General features: G+C 41.6%; 2 protein-coding genes across 4 annotated transcripts; one reads left to right on the forward strand and one right to left on the reverse strand.

Annotated features, from left to right (window-relative positions):
• Window positions 1-5,991: 5,991 nt before the first annotated feature.
• LOC116221016 (interleukin-8-like) lies at window positions 5,992-7,423 on the forward strand. The gene is made up of 4 exons (XM_031569973.2): window positions 5,992-6,217; window positions 6,569-6,695; window positions 6,864-6,947; window positions 7,103-7,423. The coding sequence occupies exons 1-4, from the start codon at window positions 6,148-6,150 to the stop codon at window positions 7,131-7,133; spliced, it is 312 nt and encodes a 103-aa protein (XP_031425833.1). The 5' UTR covers window positions 5,992-6,147; the 3' UTR covers window positions 7,134-7,423.
• Window positions 7,424-15,474: 8,051 nt separating this feature from the next.
• On the reverse strand, window positions 15,475-25,542 carry cnot6l (CCR4-NOT transcription complex, subunit 6-like). 3 transcript variants are annotated; one of them, XM_031570639.2, is made up of 13 exons: window positions 25,375-25,542; window positions 23,558-23,679; window positions 23,231-23,417; window positions 22,855-22,940; window positions 22,671-22,760; window positions 22,498-22,566; window positions 22,059-22,216; window positions 21,554-21,708; window positions 21,304-21,455; window positions 20,664-20,891; window positions 20,200-20,402; window positions 19,690-19,895; window positions 15,475-16,760 (listed from the first exon to the last, which is right to left on the reverse strand). In XM_031570639.2, exons 2-13 carry the CDS (start codon window positions 23,667-23,669, stop codon window positions 16,727-16,729), a joined length of 1,680 nt encoding a protein of 559 aa, XP_031426499.1. In that variant the 5' UTR covers window positions 23,670-23,679; window positions 25,375-25,542; the 3' UTR covers window positions 15,475-16,726. The 3 variants fall into 3 exon arrangements, with proteins under 3 accessions (XP_031426499.1, XP_012684080.2, XP_031426500.1); XM_012828626.3 differs by having other exon boundaries at window positions 15,475-16,763; XM_031570640.2 differs by having other exon boundaries at window positions 15,475-19,895.
• Between the last annotated feature and the right edge of the window lie 339 nt (window positions 25,543-25,881).

Below are 25,881 nucleotides of genomic sequence, written 5' to 3' on the forward strand. Positions count from 1 at the left end.
GACCACCAATGGGCTCATTCACATGGTTTATTAGCATTAGTATACCTATCCATTCTCCATGTAGGCCTAGTTGTTGCGAGTTCACGTAAGGGGCACCTATCGCAGCGTCTAAATAGGCAGTAACCCAGACTCTGGCCCGCCACCTACTGGCGAGGAAAAATACTGGCCCGTGGCCCAAGTTACTTGCCGACCCCTGACCTAGATCATGGGTTAGACAGCCATGTAGCGCACACTCTGATGGAAGAAAAATAGGTTTGCACTGGGGTGCGTTTCCCTGGTATGATGACTCAGCGTTTCTCGATAACTTGAAAGACAGGCCTATACCTTACTAAAATTGTTTATTTGTCTACAAGCTTTTCTGGCATTTTTAGCTAAAACGAAAAAAAATACAAAAGTATCCCTTACAAAATGTATACCATAGCTAAGGACACTCTGACAAAGTCCTCAAAAAGTTAAGGTACAGCCAGTGGCGGATTCAGCAAATTGGGGGCCCAAGGCGAAGGTATGTATGGGCCCCCCCCCCCCCATCCGATCTTTAAAAGAGAACGAAAAAAGATTTTACAGACTGAATGGTGGATAGACAGGTAAAGCTAATCTACAGGGAAGTAAAGGTTGGAGAGGAGAAATAAAAACCTTCCCCTTTAAACACTGCATACACTTCTTTACTCCAAAATGAAGATGGAAAGCAGAGAACACACAAAGTGTAGCACTACACAAACTAATAGTCACAATGGAACCGAGCAGCGAATTAAGTTTCAGATAACACCTGTCTTTGCCAAAATGCCAGGAAAACCAGCACTGTTTATTGTGTGTGTGTGTGTGAGAGTGTGAGTGTGTGAGAGAGAGAGAGAGTCTATGAGAGGGAAAAGAGAGATCTCCAGTTGTTAAAACCATCTGAACTTAAATGTGTGTTCCCCTCTCCAAAAAGTCGGCAACAACAGCACATAACACAGTCCCCTGATTCACTGTAGATGAGCCACGTCCTATTAATCTTCTCCCCGTTTTTCATTTGGAAGCAGTAATTATTACTGGTAAATCTCCGCCCCTCTTGATTTTTGGGGAATTCTAGCACACTAATTTGTATGGGACCTTTTCGGACGATCGCACATCACTCCTCGGCAGTGAGCTTCTTAGGCCAGAGAGCCGGGTCATCTGTCAGCAAGCCAACAGTGCTTTGGTCGGTGGCAGCAGGATTACCACAGCTAGGGCTAGGGCTAGGCAGTTGACTCACCAAATCGTTGTCAACGTCGTCAATAACACTGTCGGTGACGGTGGGCAGCAACAACATGTCCTCTTCATTGTCTTGGTTAACGTCGTTATCCTCACCTAGCGACGCTTCACAGCTAGCTGCTGCTGCTAGCAGCATGTTCAACGCTTTGGACGTTCCTGTCTGTATCCCTAGTAGCCGTAAAAAAGGCAGCGTTTCTAAATATTTATCTGCGTCTTTTTCTTTTTTTTCTTTTAATTCAGCCGCTTGGATAAGTTCGTTTAATTTTTGCTTTTATTCTTGTCTTGCTTCTGAATCGTCTCTGTGTAATTTCCAGTCCTCCTGTCACTGTGTGTTTATCTTTCGCGCCGCGCACCGCTACGGACTAGTCTATTTCATTGTGAAACTAGGGGGTGTAGGGACACGACAGATAACTATGAACTGGACATTTTAACTACTACTTCAACGTTTCAACGTATTTCTTAAGAATATGAATACAATTTACAAGGCTTTTGAAGCATTCATGATGATAAGGGGCTTTTTCTTTTCTTTTTTTCTTTTTCTTTTTGAGGTTGGTTGGGGGCCCCCCTACTACGACCACTGGTAGGGGGCCCCAAGCAGCCGCCTACCTATGCCTCTATGTTAAGACCGCCTCTGGGTACAGCTTCAGGTATAACTTATGAATGATGCAGCGCTAAGAAGGCTCTGAGAAACGTGCCCCTGTACTGTGAATTGCTTTGGATGGAAGTGTCTGCTAGCCAGGGGCGTTGTAGTGAATATTGTAGTGGGCTATGTTAAAACTAAGCTAGCTTGCTACTTTGTTAGAATCTGTCACCAGTTAGCAAGAGTGTGAACGAGCGAATTCGAAATACAAGAAATAACTATCGACATCTCTCTATTCTTTGCATTGATATATCTCTCTAGTATTTCAAAACAATATTATCAGTCCCTATATAATGTTTAAGCAATATAGTACGAGTGCGAGTGGGGTAGGTAAGGGATATTCCCACGGGTGGTGTTCGGCCGTAGCCACGAGGCCGGAGGCCGAGTGGCGCAGGCAACAACACCCGTGGGAATATCCCTTACCTACCCCACTTGCACGAGTACTATATTGCTTTTATAAAACAATTTTATAGTCAACCAATTAACATTTAAACACGAAGTTATTGATTAAAAAAAAATTTTTCGCCATTGTTTCTCCGCAAACAAAAAAATGGTTCCATTGTCAACGTCTTTTGGAACGTTGAATTAACGGTTATCGCTTAATTGTATCAACGTGCTATAGAATGTTTCATCGTGGAGTGATTTATTATTAGCTGTGAAAAGTCCGAGTTGGGATGTCCTGGGATATTCCAACTCATGGAACGTCTCTTCAGAAACAGAAACAGCTAAATAATTCAATAGAACCCAATTGTTTTATAATGTTATTTATAATCAGTTAATGCTAGTGAAAACTAAATGTCATAGTGTCCCTCATAACGCTATTGTACCGGTATATCATCCAATTCATTGACCAGATGGATATAAGAACATTCTTTAGGAGAGGTGGCAGCTCCACCCAGTCAGATGAGAGAGAGAAGCAGGAGATTGACAGGGCTGAAGGAGCCGGTGTGATGGAGGTTAGTGGTCTACAGGTCTAGAATGAAATGAGTGGAGTTTTTTTTATTTTCTTCTACTGTGGTAGAAATGTATAGGCCTTTGTTGTCAGGCCTAGGCTACTCCAAGGGTTAGCCTAAACTAGATTATTACATGATATTTTTATGCCAAGTCATAAAATTGGCTTCTGGATTTCGATCAGTTAATGTTTCAATGTTTGAACTTATCTTAAAGGGTCATGCAGAAGGAGAGGCTGAGGCAGAGAGTCAGAGAGAGGAAGAGACAGACCAAGCAGCTGCAGCAACTAAAGATTTAGGTGAAAAAGACACAGGGCCCAGACAGGTTAAGCTGAAGAGCTACCCACAGGACAGCTTTGGTACTCAGAACAGGTAATTTCACCACAGCTGGTATATTTGTGTTGTCAAATTTGACTATGACCCTGTCATTCTGTCTCTTGTGTTATCATATACTGAATGCAAGCAAAACTACAGAGCAAAATCACACTCTTTCTGATTAAACCAATCTATGAACTGTCTGAAACAATGGATATCCGCGGCCCCAAATGGGCCTTAAAAAAATAAATTGCAGCGCGCAAACATGCCACTCCCAAACATGCCACTCCCCTTGGGGCTAAGCCCCCCCTTTCTTTGAATCCTAGAAACGCCCCTGCTAGCTGAAAAAATTTGAAGATAGGGAGGGCCACCAGACACATCAGGAAACACAAATGACTTTACACAAAATCACAGTGAACCACAATGTGAGCACACTACACTTGGAGTGGTGGGACTTCAGACTACTGGTCTCAGTTTATACTGAATGGGGGCATGACCTAAATTGAGTGACCTTAAATGACCAATGATATAGCACTACTATGGTATCAGTTCTGTGTGTTTGTCAGACCAGGATTCAGGAAGAAAATGTGCAAACATCACCAATTTTTATTTGGGCTCTAAAAAACTACTATCACACTCCTCCCATTACTGGAAGCCTTCAGTCTATTAATAAGGACGACAGACTAGTCAGCACTGGTTACAGCTGCTTTATTCTGGGTTGACTTTCCAGATGTTGATAGCCGTTTCAGTTCATGAGTGCAGAGGGATCAGGGCTGCATTTTACCAAGTCATCATTGTGCTGCGTCCATCGAAACTAAGAGAGTTAAAAAATGATTTCATCTATCATCTCACATTGATGCTTCTGCTAACTGGAGCCCTGAGTTGTGTCTTACCAAAAACAAGAACAAATTGGCATTGAGTCAGAAATGGGTTTATATATTCTCCAATTGTTTGACTAAGAACAAAACATCATCTAGTGCCTGGGTCCTGCTACACAGCTATGAACACACAATGAAACCTTCTTGCCATTATGACCATCTTCATAAGGAAAAAGCCATTTTGCCCCCTCTTCCATCCTACAGTGGTTTATGCAGTGTGTTTATGGCGTCTCAAGGTGTGCATATGACGTAAACCAACAAAGATTTGCTCATTTACCAACCACACTGAGTCATCTGGAGAAAGTGAATGGAGAGACTCCAAACACAACAAACCTCTCTTGTCCACTTAGATTAAACACAGACAAATGTTGTTGTTTTTTAGAGTGTTTAAATGTATAGTTAAGACATTCACTAAACTTGCAGTTATTATGTTTTTAGACTAGTGTTCTCTTATAGTAAGGACCAACACTTAGTGAGGATCAACACAATACATTCTTGGGATATTTCTGCAATTCATGTGGTGATGACAGGAGGCGTTACACACACTGAGACAATACGGTCAGTGCGGTCACCACACTACAGGTGAGTATTAATCCTCACAATGACATAATCAATCATAATCAAAACACATAATCAATTAGGCCTCTGGAGAAGGCCAGAAGAGGTCAGGGAATGAGCGGCATGATAGATATCCCTAAATCATTCTGTAAATAATCCAAGTAGCCTGGCTGTAACTTAAAAATGTCTAATTTAGTAAAGTGTAAACACTTGCAACTGTAATTCTCGCGTATCCTCACCAGTAGAGGAGTTTGACAAACCTCTCATTATCCCTTCCGTACAGTAGCCCATACTACATCTGGCTTCATACTGGCTATCCGTGAGCTCTGTGACATAGGTTTACCATGAAATGATGACTGCTTGAAGAGTCACATAAAAAGCATATGCCAGCATTCAGCACCTTGGATAAATGTGTTTCACCAGGAAACTGCTGTTAGCGATGTTAGATACAGGATAAATCTATGTAAAAAATGCCACATGGACATTCCCCTCTATGTAGAAGTTCCCGTATTGGCTAATACAGCTGAATCTATATCTGATTTGAGCTGCTAATTACAGAACCCAGGAGCCTCCCAGCAGGCACAGTTTATACTCTCTATTCTCTGGTCAATGTACCAGTACTTCTACATCTATCTCTGGTACTAACCTTAATCCTTCCTCTGATGTTGGGGCACATGGCTATATTACAAAATCATCATCATCATCATCATCATAAATATATACAGTTTAAATCAACTTGTGAACACATACTTAAACTATGCTTCTTTGGAATAGATGTGTGTGCAGCTGCATTCTTTTTATCTTCTAATAATTAATAATAATAATAGGACACTGACACCGTAGTAATGGTATATACTATTTAAAGGAAGAGACGTGTTGATGGTAAGTCTTGTGTTTCAAAGGCAGTATTTGAATGTACAAGGGTGTTGTAACACTGGAAATGTGCTGCAACCTGAAACATTAAATATATCTTCCAGTTCTATTGGCACACACACACACACACACACACAGAGACACACACACACACACACACACACACACACACACACACACACACACACACACACACACACACACACACACACACACACAAACACACACAAGAATTACAGGTAAATTGCAGGTACTGAGGTAATGCCCAATCACAGCATGCACCAAAAGGTTCCCCTCAGAAGTTCCCACATGATGAAATTGTGGCACACAACAGTGGTTGGATCATATCAGCAAGCTTACCAAGGTTTACCAAAGGACTTAGGTTATAAAAAGACTGTCATCAAAAAAATCTATACTACATACCCTATTGTAATACTATCCTATATTTAAAAAAAAAAATACATTATTTGTAGTTTAACCAAAAATCTTAATTCTGTTTGGGAACATTGGGAACCTATGTAGGGAATTATTTTGAATACTCAGCACATTGTTAAATTTGTTCAGGTTTTTTTTTCACTTCCTGTTTCGCACTGTCTATAAACCCTGTGCAACCTACAGGGCATCCTCAAGCAAGACCAGCATCAAGGGGAGACCTCATCATCATCAAAATCATCATTTTTGGGAGACCTCAGCACACTCAGAAATGAAGATGGCCCTCCAGCCCCACGTACTGCTGACTGCTACTGTGCTCTGTGGCTTGGCTCTTGCTGTTGGTGAGTCATTTCAATCTCATACCTGTTTCATCTCCATAGAACACTTAAGAGCTTTTGTAGAATAAACTAAACGGCAGTACGGCAGTACATTAATTAAGTAATGGATGACAGCATGTAGAGCAACCAGTACAACCCAAGAGAAAAAGTAAAATTGCCATTCCATCTCTACTGTCATTCCCTTTGATAAGTATTGAGACTAGCTTAATAGTTATCCTAATAGGCACCATTATAGAATTAATTTCCTTTGAGTATCAGCAGACATTTTTAACTCTTGTTTTAAACTGAATAAACACACTGTAAAAAGGCTGAAATTGTATGATCATCTGTACATAACTTCTTGTGTATCTCTAGCTTTGCCAGGCGACATCCCAAAATGGTGCCGTTGCAGTCGCACCACCAATGCCTACATCAGCCCCAAGCACTTTCAAAGACTGGAGGTGATTTCCCCGGGAGCTTACTGTCGCCAGACTGAGATTATGTAAGTCACTATCCGAGGCGCTTTGTTGAAATACACTTACAGTATACAGTAACACAGCACATCTGAATAGTATGTACTGTACATTATGGTATATTTGTATCTTTTATATACACAGTAAATGTGTTAAATATATTAATAGAAATCAATCCTTGTTTTCAAATATGTCAGTGTTACACTGAAGAATGACAAGACAGTTTGTGTGGCGCCTGAGGCCAAGTGGATCAACAGAGTCATTCAGAAGCTGATGCAAAGGTGAAGCAATTTACACACACTAGTTTACTGAATGGAATTATCAATGTGTGTGTATTGTAATTTGCAAACAGTATATTGAATCATTTGTTTTACTGTGATTTCCCTGAATAGTAAGGAAAATGTCAACAGTACTCAAATCTCCCCAACTGCCTCAGGAGACATTGTGACAAGATCTTGAAGATTTGAAAGCACCACTGGTCTTCATCTAGAGAAGGACAAATTAATCAACTGGAAACATTTCCAAACTTGCTTCATGCGCATTTATTGGAATGAATACAAATATTTGTACTTCAAAATGTACACTTGTTACTCTTGCTGACAAGAATTTACGTTTGTACATTTGTGTCTTCAGAGCCTTTTTGGAAATGGTACTCTTCTACTCGCTTTTACTTGCCTTTTTCCATGTTTATACAAATTCACATACACTGTGAAGAACTGCTCTGAAACTAAACAAATAAAACATGCTTAAGATGAGAGATCTTTCTGTCTTTGTTTATCCATCTTAGCTTAGCTGTGTTCATGTGATTCAACTGATAGAGCAAGATGCCAAACAGCAACCCCTAGATCATGGGTTAGACAGCCATGTAGAGCATACTCTGATGGAAGAAAAATTGTTTTGTACTGGGGTGCGTGTGAGTGTTTCACAAAATTTTGAAAGACAGGCCTATACCTTACTAAAGTTGTTTATTTAAGCACACTTTTCACAGCTAATAATAAATCACTCCGCGATGAAAAATTCTATAGCACGTTGATACAATTAAGCGATAACCGTTTATAGTACGAGTGCGAGTGGGGTAGGTAAGGGATATTCCCACGGGTGGTGTTCGGCCGTAGCCACGAGGCGGAGGCCGAGTGGCGCAGGCAACAACACCCGTGGGAATATCCCTTACCTACCCCACTCGCACTCGTACTATATTGCTTTTATAAAACAATTTTATAGTCAACCAATTAACATTTAAACACGAAGTTATTGATTAAAAAATGTTTATTTTGCCATTGTTTCTCCGCAACAAAAAAATAGTTCCATTGTCAACGTCTTTTGGAATTATAAGAACTTTGAATAAACGGTTATCGCTTAATTGTATCAACGTGCTATAGAATTTTTCATCGCGGAGTAATTTATTATTAGCTGTGAAAAGTCCGAGTTGGGATGTCCTGGGATATTCCAACTCATGGAACGTCTCTTGTCCAATCAGAAACAGCTAAATAATTCAATAGAACCCAATTGTTTTATAATTGTCTACAAAAAAATTTTTTATTTTTATTTTATCTAAAATATTTTAGATGTTTAGATGCTGTTTTATTTCAATGTATAGCTAAGAGTGGTCCAGATCAACCTTACAACCTTACTAAGAACGCTCTGAGAAACTCCTCGAAAAGTTAAGGTACAGCTTCAGGTATAACTTACGAATAATGGAGCAAGAAGGCTCTGAGAAACGTGCCCCTGTACTGTGAATTGCTTTTGATGGAAGTGTCTGCTAGCTGAATAAATGTGAAGATAGGGAGGGCCACCAGACACATCAGGAAACACAAATGGCTTTACACAAAACCACAGTGAACCACGATGTCAGCACACTACACTTTGAATGGTGGGACTTCGGACTTCTTGTTTCAGTTCACACTGAATGGGAACATGACCTTAAGTAAATTACATTAAATGACCACTGATATACCACCATACCGCACACAGGGGAAAAGGTATCATGAAAACACACAATGGTACAAGTGCATTTTTGCAGTATAAGTGTATTTTATATTTTGAGTAACATTTACAGATGGAAGGGAGGTTTACTCCCCAGAGGGGCTTCATTCAGATGTGCAAAAAAAGTTAACAGTAGACTTTAGCAAGCAATCATTGCAACTCTTCAAACGCTCATTTAAGTTTCTGTTTAATTGTTAACTCTCTGGTTCATCAGCAAAGAAACTGAAATAGTTTCCAAGCATGGCATTTCATCCTTACCAGCCGTGCCGCTGCAAAGTATCAGTTCTGTGTGTTTGTCAGACCAGGAATGAGGAAGAAAAGGTGCAACACCACCCAGTTCATTTGGGCTCTACAAAACTACTATCACACTCTTCTCATCACTATAAACGTTCAGTCTATTAACAAGGACGACAGACTAGTCAGCACTGGTTACAGCTGCTTTATTCTGGGTTGACTCTCCAGATGTTGATAGCCGTTTCAGTTCATGAGTGCAGAGGGATCAGGGCTGCATTTTACCAAGTCATCATTGTGCTGCGTCCATCCAAAATAAGAGTTAAATACATTATTCCATCCATCATCCCACATTGATGCTTCTGCTAACTGCAGCCCTGAGTTGTGTCTTCCCAAAAACAAGAACAAGTTGACATTAAGTCAGAAATGGGTTTATATGGGTTGACTCTCCAGATGTTGATATGTCTGCCGTTTCAGTTCATGAGTGAGGAGGGATCAGGGCTGCATTTTACCAAGTCATCATTGTGCTACGTCCATCGAAACTAAGAGAGTTATATAAATGATTCCATCTATCATCCCACATTGATGCATCTGCTATTGACAATTGAGTCAGAAATGGGTTTATATTTTCTCCAATTGTTTGACTAAGAACAAAACATCATCTAGTGCCTGGGTCCTGCTACACAGCTATGAACACACAATTAAACCTTCTTGCCATTTGTCAGACCAGGAATGAGGAAGAAGAGGTGCAACACCACCCAGTTCATTTGGGCTAGAATAAACACAGACAAATGTTTTTAGAGTTTTTAAATGTATAGTTAAGACATTCACTAAACTTGCAGTTATGATGTTTTTAAACTAGTGGTCTCTTATAGTAAGGACCAACACTTAGTGAGGATCAACACAATACATTCTTGGGATATTTCTGCAATCCATGTGGTAATGATAGGAGGCGTTACACACACTGAGAAAGGAGTGCAGTCACCACACTACAGGTGAGTATTAAACCTCACAATCACAAATTCAATCATAATCAAAACACATAATCAGTCAGGCCTCCACAGGTTTCTGTCAGCTTCTGGAGAAGGCTAGAATATCTCGGGGAGTGAGAGACATGCATATATATCCCCATATGTAGCCTGGCTGTAACTTAAAAAAAGATAATAATGAATTCAAGTGTAAACACTTGCAACTGTAATTCTCACCAGGACAGGAGTCTGACAAACCTCTCATTAACACTTCCGTACAGTAGCCCATACTACATCTGGCTTTATACTGGCTATCCGTGAGCTCTGTGACATAGGTTTACCATGAAATGATGACTGCTTGAAGAGTCACATAAAAAGCATACGCCAGCATTCAGCACCTTGGACAAATGTGTTATAGCAGGAAACTGCTGTTAGCAACGTTAGATACAGGATAAATCTACAGTATGTAAAAAATGCCACATAGACATCCCCCTCTATGTAGAAGTTCCCGTATTGGCTAATACAGCTGAATTGTTCTGTCAGCTTGTTCTGATTTTAGTTGCTAATTACAGAACCCAGGAGCCTCCCAGCAGGGCCGGTTTATACTCTCTATTTCTCGAACTGTAAAGCAGGCAAGCATCAGTATTTCAAAAGTATTGCTTGCAAAAGCTATAAAACATGTAAGTACAGCTCTTTGTACCATGAGATGTGTGCCAGCAAGGTTTGGTTAAACATATTACTATTTGTAGAAGCAGTACAAGATCCTTAACTGGCATTCCGGCACGTTATTTCCCTTTTTTACTGAACGTACTGGTGAAGCGATTCTCATGCAAAACTTCCATTTTGACATTGACCAATTTTTTTTTACCTTGATCAACAATTGAGAAAACATTTCACAGAGGAACTGAGCTCCGCGGGGGAGTCCACTGATTTCTGGCCAGAATCACTTTTGCCAAAATATTAAGGTTTATTATTAACCCACCACATATATATATATATATATATATATATTTCATTGTGGAGGGATCATCTGGGTTCTGCATTGTGGAGGGATCATATGGGTTCTGCATTGTCAAGGGATCATCTGGGTTCTGCATTGTGGAGGGATCATATGGGTTCTGCATTGTGGAGGGATCATCTGGGTTCTGCATTTTTGCTATCACCCAACAGAAAACAGATGTCTGATTCATGTATTGAGATGTTTCATTTAAATGCAAGGATCACAAGTGGTCCTACACTGCATAGAGCCTAGGTGTTTTCAAACTGTTGGCCTTGTCACTTTGATAAGAAGTTAACTGTTACAAGCATGGGCATGTTGTAATCATGCATCATAAACTCCCTGAATATGCACAAGATACTCTGTCAGATATAAATATAACAATACATTAGAATTAGTAAGAAGAGTGAGATTGTGTAGTGGCAACAACTGTACGGCTCAAAGTTCATGTTAACGTTTAAAATAGTTTTGAATAAACTATTGATGACTGTACTTGCCAGGTAATTCAATATAATGACTTTCTTAGTTATAAAGGTTGTACAAATGCCAACAGATATGCCACAAGTTCGAATGACCAATCATAGCTCTTGCCTTTACAAGGCAACACCATAATGTATATAAAAGATCTTCCTACAAATTGGATAGGTTATGGTCCAAGTGATGTGGCTCACATATATGACCAGTTGCTAGGCTGCTGGGTTGGCATTGTCATAGTGTGGAAAGGAGCTCTGAGTGATTCGTTTACCATGTTCTCATGGTCACGTAACCACGCTGTGGGGGAGGATGCACAAAAGAGTCCTCTGAGCGGAAACCAATGCCATTGTTTCAGGTGAAACTTGGTTGGCACGTTTGCATGTTGGGATGGCTATTCGAGCGAATGGCAGCATTGCTGTCGCTGCCACAGAAAGATAAAATGAAACCACACAGACAACTCAGACAATGACCTCTCTCACAGATATACATTTCATTAACAGTCTCTCTTCTCAAGACCAGTTTTTACAAGATTTTAGGTGATGATTCATTAATTAACATGACCAAACTATTTATTACAACATTAACAAACATTTAATTACACTGACTGCTTCAGCTGATACCTAAAGGACTGCACATTAATGTTAGGGGTTATTCAAAGCATCTATTCTAGCATACTGGGGTTTCCACCCACAGTTCCATATTCTGGTCTGACCAACAACTCGAGACTATTGCTATTTACAGGCATCCAGTTCTGCAAATCTAGCAGACTTCGGGTAAATGCCATCCACTTCAGGGCACTTGGGTTCTGCATTGTGGAGGGAGGGATCATATGGGTTCTGCATTGTGGAGAGATCATCTGGGTTCTGCATTGTGGAGGGATCATCTGGGTTCTGCAATGTGGAGGGATCATATGGGTTCTGCATTGTGGAGGGATCATATGGGTTCTGCATTGTGGAGGGATCATCTGGGTTTTGCAATGTGGAGGGATCATATGGGTTCTGCATTGTGGAGGGATCATCTGGGTTCTGCATTTTTGCTATCACCCAGCAGAAAACAGATTCCAACAAATTGGATAGGAAATGGTCCATGTGGTGTGGCTCATATGATCAGTTGCTAGGCTGCTGGGTTGGCATTGTCATAGTGTGGAAAGGAGCTCTGAGTGATTCGTTTACCATGTTGTCATGGTCACGTGACCGCGCTGTGGGGGAGGATGCACAAAAAAGTCCTCTGAGCGGAAACCAATGCCATTATTTCAGGTGAAACTTGGTTGGCAAGTCTGGCCTGATGTCATTTCCCAATCCTCTCCCCACCTCTTCTCCGCCTCGCTTCCTGTCATAACTTCACTGTCCTGTCCAAACAAAGCCCAAAAATAAATCTTAAAAATAAAAATAAAAATGTTAGGGGTTATTCAAAGAAGTCTAGCATACTGGGGTTTCCACCCACAGTTCCATTTTCTGGTCTGACCAACAACTCGAGACTATTGCTATTTACAGGCATCCAGTTCTGCAAGTCTAGCAGATTTTCTGGTAAATACCATCTACTTCAGGGCACTTGCTCAATTTCTGAAGGGTTATCAGAATACAACAATTCATGCCAGTTTAATGACAGACACAACTGAATGTATGATGCCATAAACAAATCCAATAACAATTTTAATTGAAATTATATTAACAGTGACTATCCACACGCATTAAAAGCCAGTCCAGCATCAGAGATGGTAAGCTTTAAGATAACAAAATAAATCAACATAAGCTAAAAGTTAGTTTATTCTTAAGAATGAAGACATCGTTTTAACTTTGAACTCTAACGCCCATATTGAAAAGGGCACATTACAGTGTGATAAAAAACATTCAGGTAACACAGGTGTGAGACTGCAGCTTTATTCACGGCACCCGGGAAGCTTACAAGCAACACAAGGTTCAAATACTCTGTGGGGCTAGGCCCCCTTTATTACAAGCTCAACACGTATTACACACACAGTCCCATTGGTTCAGGTTTCAATCAACACTAGTGAAAGGTGATGACTGAAGTTGGGCTTCACTAGACAATACACTATAAGCATTCTTCACTCTCTCTGCTTTTGCCGTCTCATGCTCCATCCCACGGTGTCAATTAGGTGTCAGCATCCTTTCCTATCGCCGTCTAGACTCTAGGCCATGTATGTCACATTGTGGCATACGCCTGCCGAAAAGAAGTCCCCATAGTCCTGATAATCTATTCCTTGTGTTACTCTTTAGAAGGAAATTGTGTCCACACCCAAAGGTATTTTACATTCAAGTCCTCAGGGACACACAGTTACACACAGGACAAATAAAACTTCTCACACATTAATAGTTTAAAAAAAAACACAAATGTATCCCACAGCAGCATAGGAATAGGATTGGGCAGGTAAAGAGTGGAAGAGTGGCAGGGTTTGGAGTTAGGTGACAGTTGGAAAGCATGGGGCAAGGCCACATTGCCGGAGAGCAGGCGGATGATAACCAGCTATGTTCACGAGCATAGAAGAGGAAGAGGAGCAGCAGTGGCTTCCTCAAGAAAAACAAGGACAACGGATGAACTGGAATAATGCTGAGAAAAGTGCTGGAAATTGCTGGCTGATGTCGGAAGGCAAATTCAAGTTCCACGGTGTATTGTTGTGGCTTCTATGAGAGCAAACATGGTGTTGTATTGTTTACTTTATTGAGGTAATGATTCTATTTGAAGATGCCATTGAGGAGGCCTTTGAAAGGAGGAAGCAAAAGTATGCAGAACTGGTTGCTGAAGCGAGGGAATGAGGTTGGCAAGCATGCACAAGACCAGTGGAGATAGGTGCTAGAGGCTTTGTAGCTAAATCGACTTAATCACTTCTGTTGGATTTTGGCTTTCGAGGACGGCCACTCAAAGGAGTTGTCTGAGGCTGCTGAAAAAGGGAGTAAATGGTTATGGCTGAATTAACCTGTATTCCGTGAAGATGCCTGTTGCTGCAAGATCTTCTGGATTTTGGAGGTTGTGGGCCTAATTCAACAAACACTGATGAAGGAAGGTGCCCACTTGACAACCCCAGTGAAATGCACCCTGTTGTGTTATAATACTTAGGCTAGGTTGTTGGGTATGAGTTCTTGCATGTGACAGTGCGAGGTTTGACCACCATGGGAAGTGGCCAATTAATAGCACAAGAAATGTAACATCTTTTCCTATGTATAACTTCTAATAAAAGGTGGCCACCACAAGAAAGCTCACAGGAATCAAAATCTTACCTCTGGGTGTACACGGTCACCCACGGCTACATAGGTCACACCCGTGGGAGAGGCATTATGCTCAGGAACAGAACAGTGCTTAGAGGCTTAGAGACAACAAGGGAAAACCCTCCAGCTCTCACAGAAACTGCATGCATAGCTTTTGGGATAACAAATGTAAGCCTACGCTTATTACGCCCAATCATATTGTTCTGGGGGTTTGGGGGCTGTTTACTGTTCTGATGAGTTGGGTAAATGTTTAGTTATGTGGCAAAAAACCTTCCCATGAATTGACTAAAAATAAAGCTCATTTCAAATCCTCCCAACGACATCTAAGACCAAGTAACCAAGTACACTAACTGAGGGGTTAAAATGTTTGTTGACATAAATGTACGGTGCCAATGTGTCCTGCAAATTGTCATGGATTGTATCCAGAGCTTCATTTTGAATGAAAAGAGTGAAACATTGACCTTGACCTTGATGAGCCAATGGTGTTTTGTTTGAAGAGTCGTGGGGAATGCCAACCACTGAGCCAGTATCACCACATAAGCAGGAGTCTGGGGCACACTAAACTGTCATGCTTGTTCAAAACTATGGGGAGAGTGGGAGCACTGAGGGCCAGGGGTTACCTAGTGCTTCCAATATGTAGACACTTATAGAGGCCTATGCACACGTGCATTAGAACAATCTAATACTTCCTGCTTTGGTGTATAGTCTGTGTCTGTAGGGGGTTGTGTTAGATCATCACAATTTGATTGAGATTTTATCTATAAAAGGTGTGTGAGAGCCAGAGAAGTCCAGAAATGCATTATTGCAGTATTCATTTTAAACATGTTCTCAAACCTGTGGCGTGCTTGATGTCAGCGGTGGTCAGTCATTCTACTTCTAGGAATTCTCCTTGCAATAGCTTTTGAAAAAAGAAGCACACATAACAACAGACTTTTTTTTTCTTTTTTTACAAAGACAATTTTATTGCCTTCATGACAGGGGACAATGACGGACATTGTCCTTGCAGTGTGTGATCCATAACTTGATCATTCAAAACAATTTGATGTGTCATATATAAAAAGTCAGCACTTGAAACATCTGTGGTTGGAGTTCACATTGACATTGAGAAGGCAGAGTGAGTGTTCAAGGAGTGCCCCTCTTGCCACTCATTCAGCTCAGCACCACACCATACAACAGGCTGGGCCACTGGAGCTGCTGCACACCGTGCTAGCCAGTGTAGCAATGTATGGATGTGAACACCATTAGATCATTTAATATTATAATTGTTTTCATTTTTGAAAAGACCAAGAGTTCCTAATCCATAAAGTGATTTATACACCAGTTGTTACATCGAGTTCATTTGAGACTATAATTAAAAGGTTTTGTTTTTACTGCATTTTGCAAAAAAAACAAACCAAAAAAATTCTGTTGATTAAGGAGCCATTGATAAGGGCTGTGCTTCAGGTTGATAACCAGATAGTGTTTAAAAACTCATATCAGACACATATCAGAGACACAACTTTGCTTCTCCCAAACTGACTTTTTAACTCATTGTAATGCAATTCACCATGTTCGTCTATAGGGGTGCTGACTAACTGACATGATCGATCATAACGGGTGAAGAACACTGACAGTTTTAGTGACAGTTCTTTGCCCAGAGGATATCCACATGTAAAGGTACAAAAGAAATCTGGGTTTTTAAAAACAAAAAAACAACAAAATGACTTATCCTTCAACAGACACAATGCTGGGATAAAGCCTGACACACTCGTTACATCTCACTTCGAAAAGCCGTCACGTGCTGATCTTTAACTCTTCACCACTGATGCACATGCTCTCGAGAAGGAGAAATGGAGAGAGGAGGTCCAGGTGCTCCTGCAGTCAGCGTGAAGAGCTGTGCCATCGGTGACGCTTGAGATGGGGGTGGGTGTGGGGGGAGAAGGGGGTCAGGTCGGAGAACGTAAAAGCTGGCTTTTCGGGGGGGCTATGGCAGCAAATGGCAGCAGTGCAGCAGTAGTGGATCTAGATGATCGCCTAACTGTGGCGCGAAACCCAAGGGAGACCGTGGCAGGCAGCGGAGCTTCCTATCGGACCGGCTCCACTGTGGGAGACCTCAGCCCCGACAGCTTGTTGCTGGTGCTGGGCAGACAAGAGGACACACAGAGGGGAAGGGAGCGCTCTGCTGGAGCTCTGGAGCTGAAGGTCTAGTCTTTGAGCTTCTGAGAGTCACAGGCAGTGCTGCTGTTGAAGAGACAGTACAAACTAGGCACAGGTCTGGACAAAAGTCACCACACGGTACACGCAGCGAGCGGACAGTGGGGGGGCATCCTCACCTTTAACAAAACAGTCCGTATGCACACAGAATTGTGTTTATATAGCCATAAAAAGTGCACATGCTATTTCAGAATTTGCCTACGACTTCTGTGATTAGACTTCAAAAGTGGATGGCCACATTGCAGCGTGAATGCATGTTAAATGTTAATTATGTGATTAAACACCAGGCGCAAGGCATTAGAGACACATCTGATGTGGCAACAGAAGAAGTGTCTTTAGTTTCCCAAAGCAATCACACAATGCACTGATGCACTGACATTCATTGACTAATCTGGTTTATTCCTCTGCAATCAGACTCGTATGCTGCCACACGAAATGTACATTCTGAAAGGGGCGCCACAATGGCCATGTTAGGCACATTAGTCATATACCAGTGAAAAAGGGAAAGGAGACATGAAAAAGGGGTGAGTGAGCATCCCACTCTGCAGCACGAAAGGCTGTTCTGAGTTCAATTTTCCAACACGAGTTGCCATTCTGAATGCAAATCTCATGTGCTCTCTTGGCTGAACTTCGTGCATACTCTATGTGAGTAAAAGCTCGGGTGACCTTTGAGTGTATGTCTCCTCAGAGGAAGTGGAGGGGAGGAAAAGGCCACCACATGCGCTCATCAAACCCGAGGTGGGTGGGTGGGTTGGTTCTTTCCATTGTGATTCCTACTTGTCACCTCAGATGGATGTGCTTGCTGTGAATAATACACAGCTCATCTCTTTAGGTGAGGTTAAACGGTGTTGACTAAGGCTGTCATTATAATAATGTGGGCTCTGGATTACCTTCATTTTCCAAAGAAACCTTTAACCAGTTGACAAAACAGATATTTGATGTACAAGATAGGGGAAAAATGGAAATCTATGCGCCTCCGAAAAATGTGTTACTACTGACAAGTCTTCTCAAGTAACAGGTGTCTAAGGAGAGGTTAAATGTAAGGAGGATTGTGTTGCACTTAGCTTATTCAAACAAGAGTTAATCAAGAAATACAAAATTCACTTATAAGAGTGTGTAAGCAAAAGCCTCTCATTTTGGCATACAAGCAGTGCACACCACAAAAAGCCATTTCACAAATATCATTTATCATTCTAGAAATAAAAATAATCAAAAACCTACTTTAGGCTATCAAAATCACAACACTACATGTAGCCTAGCATAGGTCTCTCAACCACAATCCACACTACAATCCCAGTACCTTACTCACATATTTCACAAATGCTGTGATTACATGCAATGTGTTTGAAGAACCATTAACATGCTCTTTGTTTTCTGTAATGTATGAGAAGTTGATGATTGACAGACTGACTGCTAACATTATGTAATTAAACAAAATGGATGTGAAATTTATTTTGAGCTCCTTAGTAAATAACCTGCACTGTCCAATCATAAAGGGCACTGCCATCCTGATTTCAAATAATCTCACAGAGGGACAAACTAGATAGGTTGGGCAACGTAATGATAGCCGAGCATGGAAATCTACAGTGATTGGGCAAAAGAGAATGAGAGAGCCATGTAGCCTGGTAACGGACAAACATTTGATGTGAGTCAATTAGAAGCTTCTGGAACTCTCAGGCCATACTCATTTTCTTTAAGTTCTGTGTTTCTCTTTCTTTTTTTTGGAAGTGATAGAGGTTCAGGAGGCGGAAAAGTCGTTTAGCAACCGGAAGGTTGCTAGTTCGATCCCGACTCCTCTTCACCAAGTTTTGAAGTGAGACTGAACCCCCAACCGCTCCCGATGTGCAGGTTGGCAACTTAGATAGTAGCCTCTGCCATCGGTGTATGAATGGGTAGATCTCTGAGGCATTCATCTGTAAAGCGCTTTGAGTGCTTTAGGAGTAGAAAAGTGCTATAAATAAATAGAGTCCATTTACCATTACCATCTAAGCAACAGCTGTCAGTGGGGGCAAGGTTTGGAATTTGCTCCCAAAGGAAACACTCCAGTAGTGATAAAGCCAACAATATCGGCCAGAAGTAAGTAGCACAAAGATGCCAAGCAAATCAAAGGCCAAGCAGTTATTAGGACACCCTCAGAAAAGTACAAACACAGAAAAGCCACAAACAAAAACTGGGTTTTAGTCAAGAGGGTTGGGATCCTGTTTAATCTCCATGGCAACCACAAATAGGAGCAGGGTTCATACTGTTAAATACCAACGGTGGATGAAATGTTTTAACATTGCACAATGAAGAGATCACACACACACATAAAGAAAGTCGAACTTCCACTGTAACAGCAGTTGCCCTGACCTAAAAACATTTCCACTCAAAACCAAAACACGGAAAGCTAAATTCATTAGGAGGAAAGTGGGGAAGGGTTGGGACTTGGAGAGAAGAACATTTAACTGTTAAAGGCCTTGACTGAATGCCAACACATTTAAAAAAAAAACCTATTAGGTGACTTCCTTCAGTGAGTGGCTTGGTCATGTCATCCAGACTAGACTGAAACAGATCACAAGGTCTACTCATCCTCAGTGTAGAAATGTGCATGGTTTTAAACCATATCAAATCAGTGATCGACAAGTCTTACTTTGTTGTCTACAGCAAAATGTCTGATAAGTGAGGAGATCCCAACCCTAATTTGGTATCAAGCATTTAATCTTTTTTTTTCCCTCCCCAAATGGAAAAAAGTTACAATCTTGTGCAAATAAAGGGAGCAAAAGTAGGCAAATTACTTCACTCCCACAGAGTAAGTGTGTGTGACTGAGTTTCTGATGGTATGGCTGTTCAGTGGTGGGGTTTGGGTGGTATTGTCAACAAAAAGGAGTTATGGGGAGGTGGGGTGGCACTGAGCATAAGGAAGGGTTGGTTGGGAGGAGTTGTGGGGGAGGGGGAGGGGTGGGATCCGCGCTACCTGTGGACGGTCAGGTGTAGGCCGTTGAGGGGGGGCAGGGGTGGGTGTAACTCCAGCTGGGCCAGCAGGGAGAAGTGGTCGGAGGGGATGTGGGGGTGCGGGCAGCCAGTGATGCAGTTGTCCATCATCCACTGGGTCTCCAGCGGGCCCAGCAAGCCCAGCACGCTCATGTGGGTCTTGGTGAAGAAGATGTAGTCGATCACGCCCTGCAGGAGGACCCAGAGTAGGGGACAGGAAGGGTGAAGAAAGCAAGAGATGGTTGGAGCACAGCAGCTTCAGAACACATTGAGTCCTATCTATTGATGTTGTTGGTTCTCTTGTCTTTTCTATGTTTCGCTTGTCTTTCTTTAGGTTTGTTTTTGTTTTCCCTGTTTGCGCTGTGTGATTTTAGGATCTCTTGGCACAACTTTCTATGTCATATATGTTATGGTTAACAGAATTCATTAAATATGCTAACACTTTTCCTAAACTGACTAAAGTAACCTGTGATATCAGCAAACTCCTTCCTACCTTGAAGTCGTAGGTGTAGTTGGTGAAAGGCATCAGGTTGCTCTCGTAGGCGCTCTTCAGCTGGAAGCTGTGCGTGATGCTGCCGTCTGACTTCCCAGTCTTGCCGTTGCAGTTGAAGTTGGTCAGACACTCGCTGTAACGCAGCTCCTTAAAGTCCTTGTGGTTGTCCGCTACTCCCCCACTGCTCAAATACTCCACAACACCTTTAAAAACCCAAATGACAAAAAGTATTTCACATTTTCACTGCACTATATTCTACTTTACCCCAGTATTATATTTGACTAAAGCCACTAACACACAGTGTATCTGTTTTAAGTGAAGACCCAGGACTGTGAGCCCACATGGTGCTAAGGTCTTACATTGGGTATATCCCTTCTCTGGTATATTTATATAATGATTGGCTCAACCTGTGCACACATTTCAGCTCAAGCATTTGTGCAGTCTACTGAGTAGCCATAACATACCAGAGTCTGGCAGGGAGTTGAGGTCAGCACAGAGGACGATGGGGATGACGCCTGGTTCTGAGGTCGGGGAGTCCGAGGCCATGGATGACGAGGCCCTCTCGGCGATGCTCTTCAGCTCGGACAGGAACATCATGGTCTGGATCAGCTTCACGTCCGAGAACTCCGGGTCCCAGTGCATGTGAGCGTTGGCCACCAGGAGGAGCTGTTTCTCTTGTGAGGACTTCATACCTACAGGAAAATCAAGTGGTCAGTCAGGTGTCTGTATATCGGTCACTGTGTATGTCCTCTGCATATGAATTTTTTGTTTAATGTATGATTATGTTTATGTCTATATATTTAATTTCATTCTTGTAGCTTTGATTAGTACCTACATATAACAACAAAACCTTTCAACTAATTTTAGTTAGAAACAACTGGTAACCATAAAAATAAAGGTTTGCCATTTTACAGTTACTTACAGCATTGTGTACCATTTGGTGAATGAAAAAGTAATTTGTTTACCGAGCTGGCTTTCTTTTTTGTTTTAAGTCTGAGACTGCCACCTACTGGTAAAATGTTATCACTGCAGCATCACACAAAGGAAATACAAACACTCAACACATGGTATTCTCAGAGCCATGGTATTGTACAAATCCCTTACCGTCAGAGAAAAGCTCTTTTTTGACCTCCAGCAGAACAGCGACACCAATGTTGTCTTTGGTCATAACGCGGTTCAGCATGACCTCTGAGCCCTCAGAGTTTGCCATGGCAACCTGATTAAACTCAACTGTGTGTTTCTGCACCGGGGAAAACCTATGGGAAGAAAAAAAAAAAAAATAGGAATGGGTTGAGAAACCAAATGTGAAAACATGTTCTAGAGGAGTGGAGCCTTCATCTTTGGTTCCACTCACTTCTCAGTTTTGAAGAACACAGCACAACCATCCACATGCTTGCGCTCCTGTTCCGACACCAGTTTGGCACGAGACTTTGGACAGAAGTACCCGTCATATCCACGCTCCTTTAGTGTTTCCAGAAAGAGGGTGTAGTATTGTTCCGTTTCTACTTCCTGTGGGAAGACAAAAGATGTCTGCAACCAACCTTCGCTCAGAACACAGCCACAGCATTTATACCAAGAACAGGATACAAAAATACAGAACAGTCTACAGAAAATTCTACTGCATACAGACTATCCTACTGTGTATGTTTCTCTGAACTAAAGTCACTGCGAAATGTAATCAATGCATATTTTTAATGTGTAAAAATGTATTGGGTGTGTGCGGTGCAAAACAACACACAAAAAAAAAACGGCAGATGGTAGCAGAATACTGCACAACACACCAGACTTGAGAAAACCCTTTCTGTGTGCCCAGTTAATATTACACTCAGTGCTTTAAACAACTTGTCAAGGCCAGCTACCTGCAGACTGATGATGTCAGCATCACAGTTGGTGATGTCCTCCATGATGCCTTTCTTCCTGTACTCCCAGTTGAGGGCCCAGGAGGGGCAGTATCCATACAGCTGCCGGGTGGCGTACTTGTCGCACAGGACATTGTAGCTCATGACTGTGAACACAGCTGTGGAGGCAAACGGCACTGTGTGTCAAAGAAGCCAATGGGGGACCACGCATAGGGATGGGCAAACTGCAGCTGAGCTCAAAGTCAGACAGGGAATCACTTCCAATAGTTATGTCAGAATTTGTCTACAAAAAGACAACCATGTTCCCTTTTGTAACTCCCATGTTTGACACACACACTCTGTCGTGATCATATTGGTGATCGTGGTTAACTTAAAAAGGAACTTCCAAAGAAAGAAATCTGAACGTAATTGAGATGTAACAACTAAAGAATGTGTGTACCTGAGGAAGTCATTGGATCGCGCTCTTTCAAAGTGATCCATGGTCTTTGAGGAAGCTGCTCGGGGTGGACTTGATTTGGATACAAAAATGATTAAATGTTTCTGTAAACCATCAAACCTTCTTCTAAATGTCCAAATATGAATGTCATATTGAAAGACTATCTGAACAATTACCTGCTAGATTGTCAAGCATGTAGTTCAAAAGCTTTCTGGTACCATCTGGCTCCTGATACAGGTTAAGGATGTCTTGGGATAAGGGGTTACCTAGAAAACAAATCAGGTTCAGAAAAAAATGCATTAATTCAAATATTCACGTCCTACACAACGGTTCTTGCAGAATGTGCAGTATGACACAGACCTTTTAGACCCAGGGTTTGTAAGCGAAACAACCGCCCAAGTTCATAAGGCAAAACTCGTAAACAATTGTTGTTCAAAAGCAATTCCCTAAAGAAAAAAAAAAAAGAAGAAAAAATGAAAATCTTGTCCTAAAAGAGGAACTTCACTGACTATGATCAAAGCTCTATGACATTGATTTTTTTTCTTTCTCTGAATAGAAAAAAAGGTTTCTTCAAAAAGAAACACCAGAACACATGAAAGGGCATATTTCATTCAGTGCAATTCACCTGAACACCGCACTCCTCGCTTCAAAAAGATGCATAGTAACAATATAACTACAAATTTACTAGCACCTGTGTGACACCAGATTAAAAAAACACGGTACAATGTATGACTACCTGAGAGAAACCATGTTGCCGAGTTCTGCGGGCAGGCTGCGGAGCTTGTTGGACGACAGGTTCAGGTAGACCAGGTTGGGGAGCTTGGCAATGTCGGATGGGATGCGACTCAGGTTGTTGTTGTTGATGTGCAGTGCCGTCAAGTGTGTGAGCGTCCATAGGGAGCTGCTTAGGTTGCGCACCCGCCCTAAGCAACAGCAAAAGGGGAAAGGTCAGATTAGCTCCGACCGATGAAAAAGTGGTCAACTTTAATGTTGCGCAGGTGTGCCAGAAGATGGATGGGTTTCATGATCAACCGCAAAAACAGTAAATGTGAAGTAAACCAACCAGTTATTTCCAATTCTGCCCAATATGACTTTTTCCCATTGGCCGCCTCCTCTGCGGACATGATGGTGTATAATCGCCGTGGATCCGGGGGATCATATTTTTCCTTTGGCATACCTGTTAATCTAGGGGGAGAGAAGAGAGGGATAGTAGGCTTTTTACTAGTTGGGCCTACATGGTATAAATAAAGTAGAGCACCACCTTCCTCTCTTTTTGCTACAGGACACCGCTGACCAGAGTATAATTTATGACTGCCATGACTTAGTTGTACCTGCATGTCAGCTTTGCAAACGGTAACACTGCAGCCATGAATAGGCCTATATAAAGCATTTTTTCTGACACTTCAGAAAATGACCTGTGCTTGTACTGTAAAGGCACAGGCCAAATACGAAAACAGCAAGCAGACTCTCTCATACAGCAAGTACTGCAAATGCTGTGTGTATTGCATAATAACACATGCTCATACTCAACACAGACCTCTTTAGCCACTGACATACCATACTCAGCCTGGGCTACCTTGTGTGTGTTTTTTTGAGAACATGGTTATAAACAATGAATAGGTCATCTGGAAGGTGTTGCTTGATATCTATTCATTAATTCATTTGACATGAATATTTGTAAATAATGTTAAACAGGATGTTTTGGGCAATCATCTGGTTGGAATTTAAACATTTCTAACAACAATTACGATATCAAAAACACTTACATTAGAAAAACAATATCCTGCAATACTATCGGTAGAAGACAAGGTACATCATGATCTAGGCCTCATACGATACTAAAAAGGACTATATGCCAATTTACCTGAATTTTCAGGGCGAAGATTAAAACGCAGGCTGGTGTCGCAAATGTACCGATAAATACCACGGAGGGTACTGGTTAGCTTGCAGCTGTTAGCAAGTATGTATCATGTCATCATAAGGCTACTTTCGACATGCAACAGCCCCCTTTCCAAGTGTTCAACAAACACACATTTAACACGTGGCGATGACCGTTACATAGGGTAACCTTAACGTTTTGCATGTTATCTAACGTTACATGGAAACATATCCTGTTAGGGACAATCTCCTGCATATTTTGTTATTTCACGTTCCCGTCAGACTTAATGCCTACTTATGTTACGTTCTGGAGTCCATTTCAAAGTAACGAGAGTGTCGAAATAAAGATTCCAACTTTCCTAACAAGTTTGTAGGGGGCTGGTTGGGCTTAGACCTTCTTTTCACTTTTCTGTCTCTTCATGAGGAGAAACTGAGCTGGCAGGTTTACGACAGAGCTAGAATGTTAAATTAGGCTCCTCAATACGTGCAATGTCACTGAAATAGGTGATCACCAGCTCATGACAACGATATGGCACACATGCTCGCTATGATGGCTCACGACTTCTTGACCGTAAACTACATAACTTCTGGGACGGAGTAGTACCACAGACAGTAGGATTAGAACACTACTGTCAAAAGTAACAGTTGCAGGCCAGCTTAAAAATAAGTTTGGCAGGCTGGTTGGCAAACAGCGCGACCACTTTAGGTCTGACATGGGTAAATAGCAAGTCCCTCAGTAAACGGCGAATACAGGTTTCGCAATAGTAGAGAACGGTCCCTTATGTCATGAACCTAGACATTTAACTATCAACTGTAAACACAGCTTTAAATGCATGGGCCTTGGTTAGAAGACAGACAGCGGCGCACACCCTCTTATGAGCTGACCAAAAAACCTCGGAGGCGGAGTAAACAAATTAGCTAGCTAACAAGCTACATGAAATTCACAAATATTAAGCGTCTCAAAGCAACCCGCTAATATCACAGAAAAGTTCACCTACTTACCTTCATTCGGAAGGTGGGTGAGGAGAATCGTGAAAAATACTGTCAAAGACATGCAGGCAGAACTGTGTGCCGTTCAGCCTGTAGACGTTCCTGAGAGGCAGAGGGAAGGACAACAGTCATGGCTTCCGCCCGAGACCCTTCCAACATCTCCACTACTCTGGGGAAGAAGAAAAGTTTACCGTTACTGGAAAATGTGTTTCCCCCACAATTTAAAAAATCTGTAAACTTCTGCGTCAAGTACTCTGGTTTAAAACGATTCACACATGACGTATTCCCTGAACATTCAAATAACTAATATTTAATTAAAAAAAACGGCCAGGCAAAGTTATTTTTTAAGACAACATTAACATATTAACAAAATTGTGACATTGACCCTTTGGGAAAGTTAAATGACACGAGTTTGAGGGTTCACATATTTTGTTTTAGTATTTAAGGAATACAAGTGTAAGGAATGGTCTAATAATCTAATTTATGTATTCCAAAAGGCACAATCTAATATGGGTTATA

This window comes from Clupea harengus, chromosome 7 (assembly GCF_900700415.2).
Source record: "Clupea harengus chromosome 7, Ch_v2.0.2, whole genome shotgun sequence".
NCBI classification, from domain to species: Eukaryota; Metazoa; Chordata; class Actinopteri; order Clupeiformes; family Clupeidae; genus Clupea; species Clupea harengus.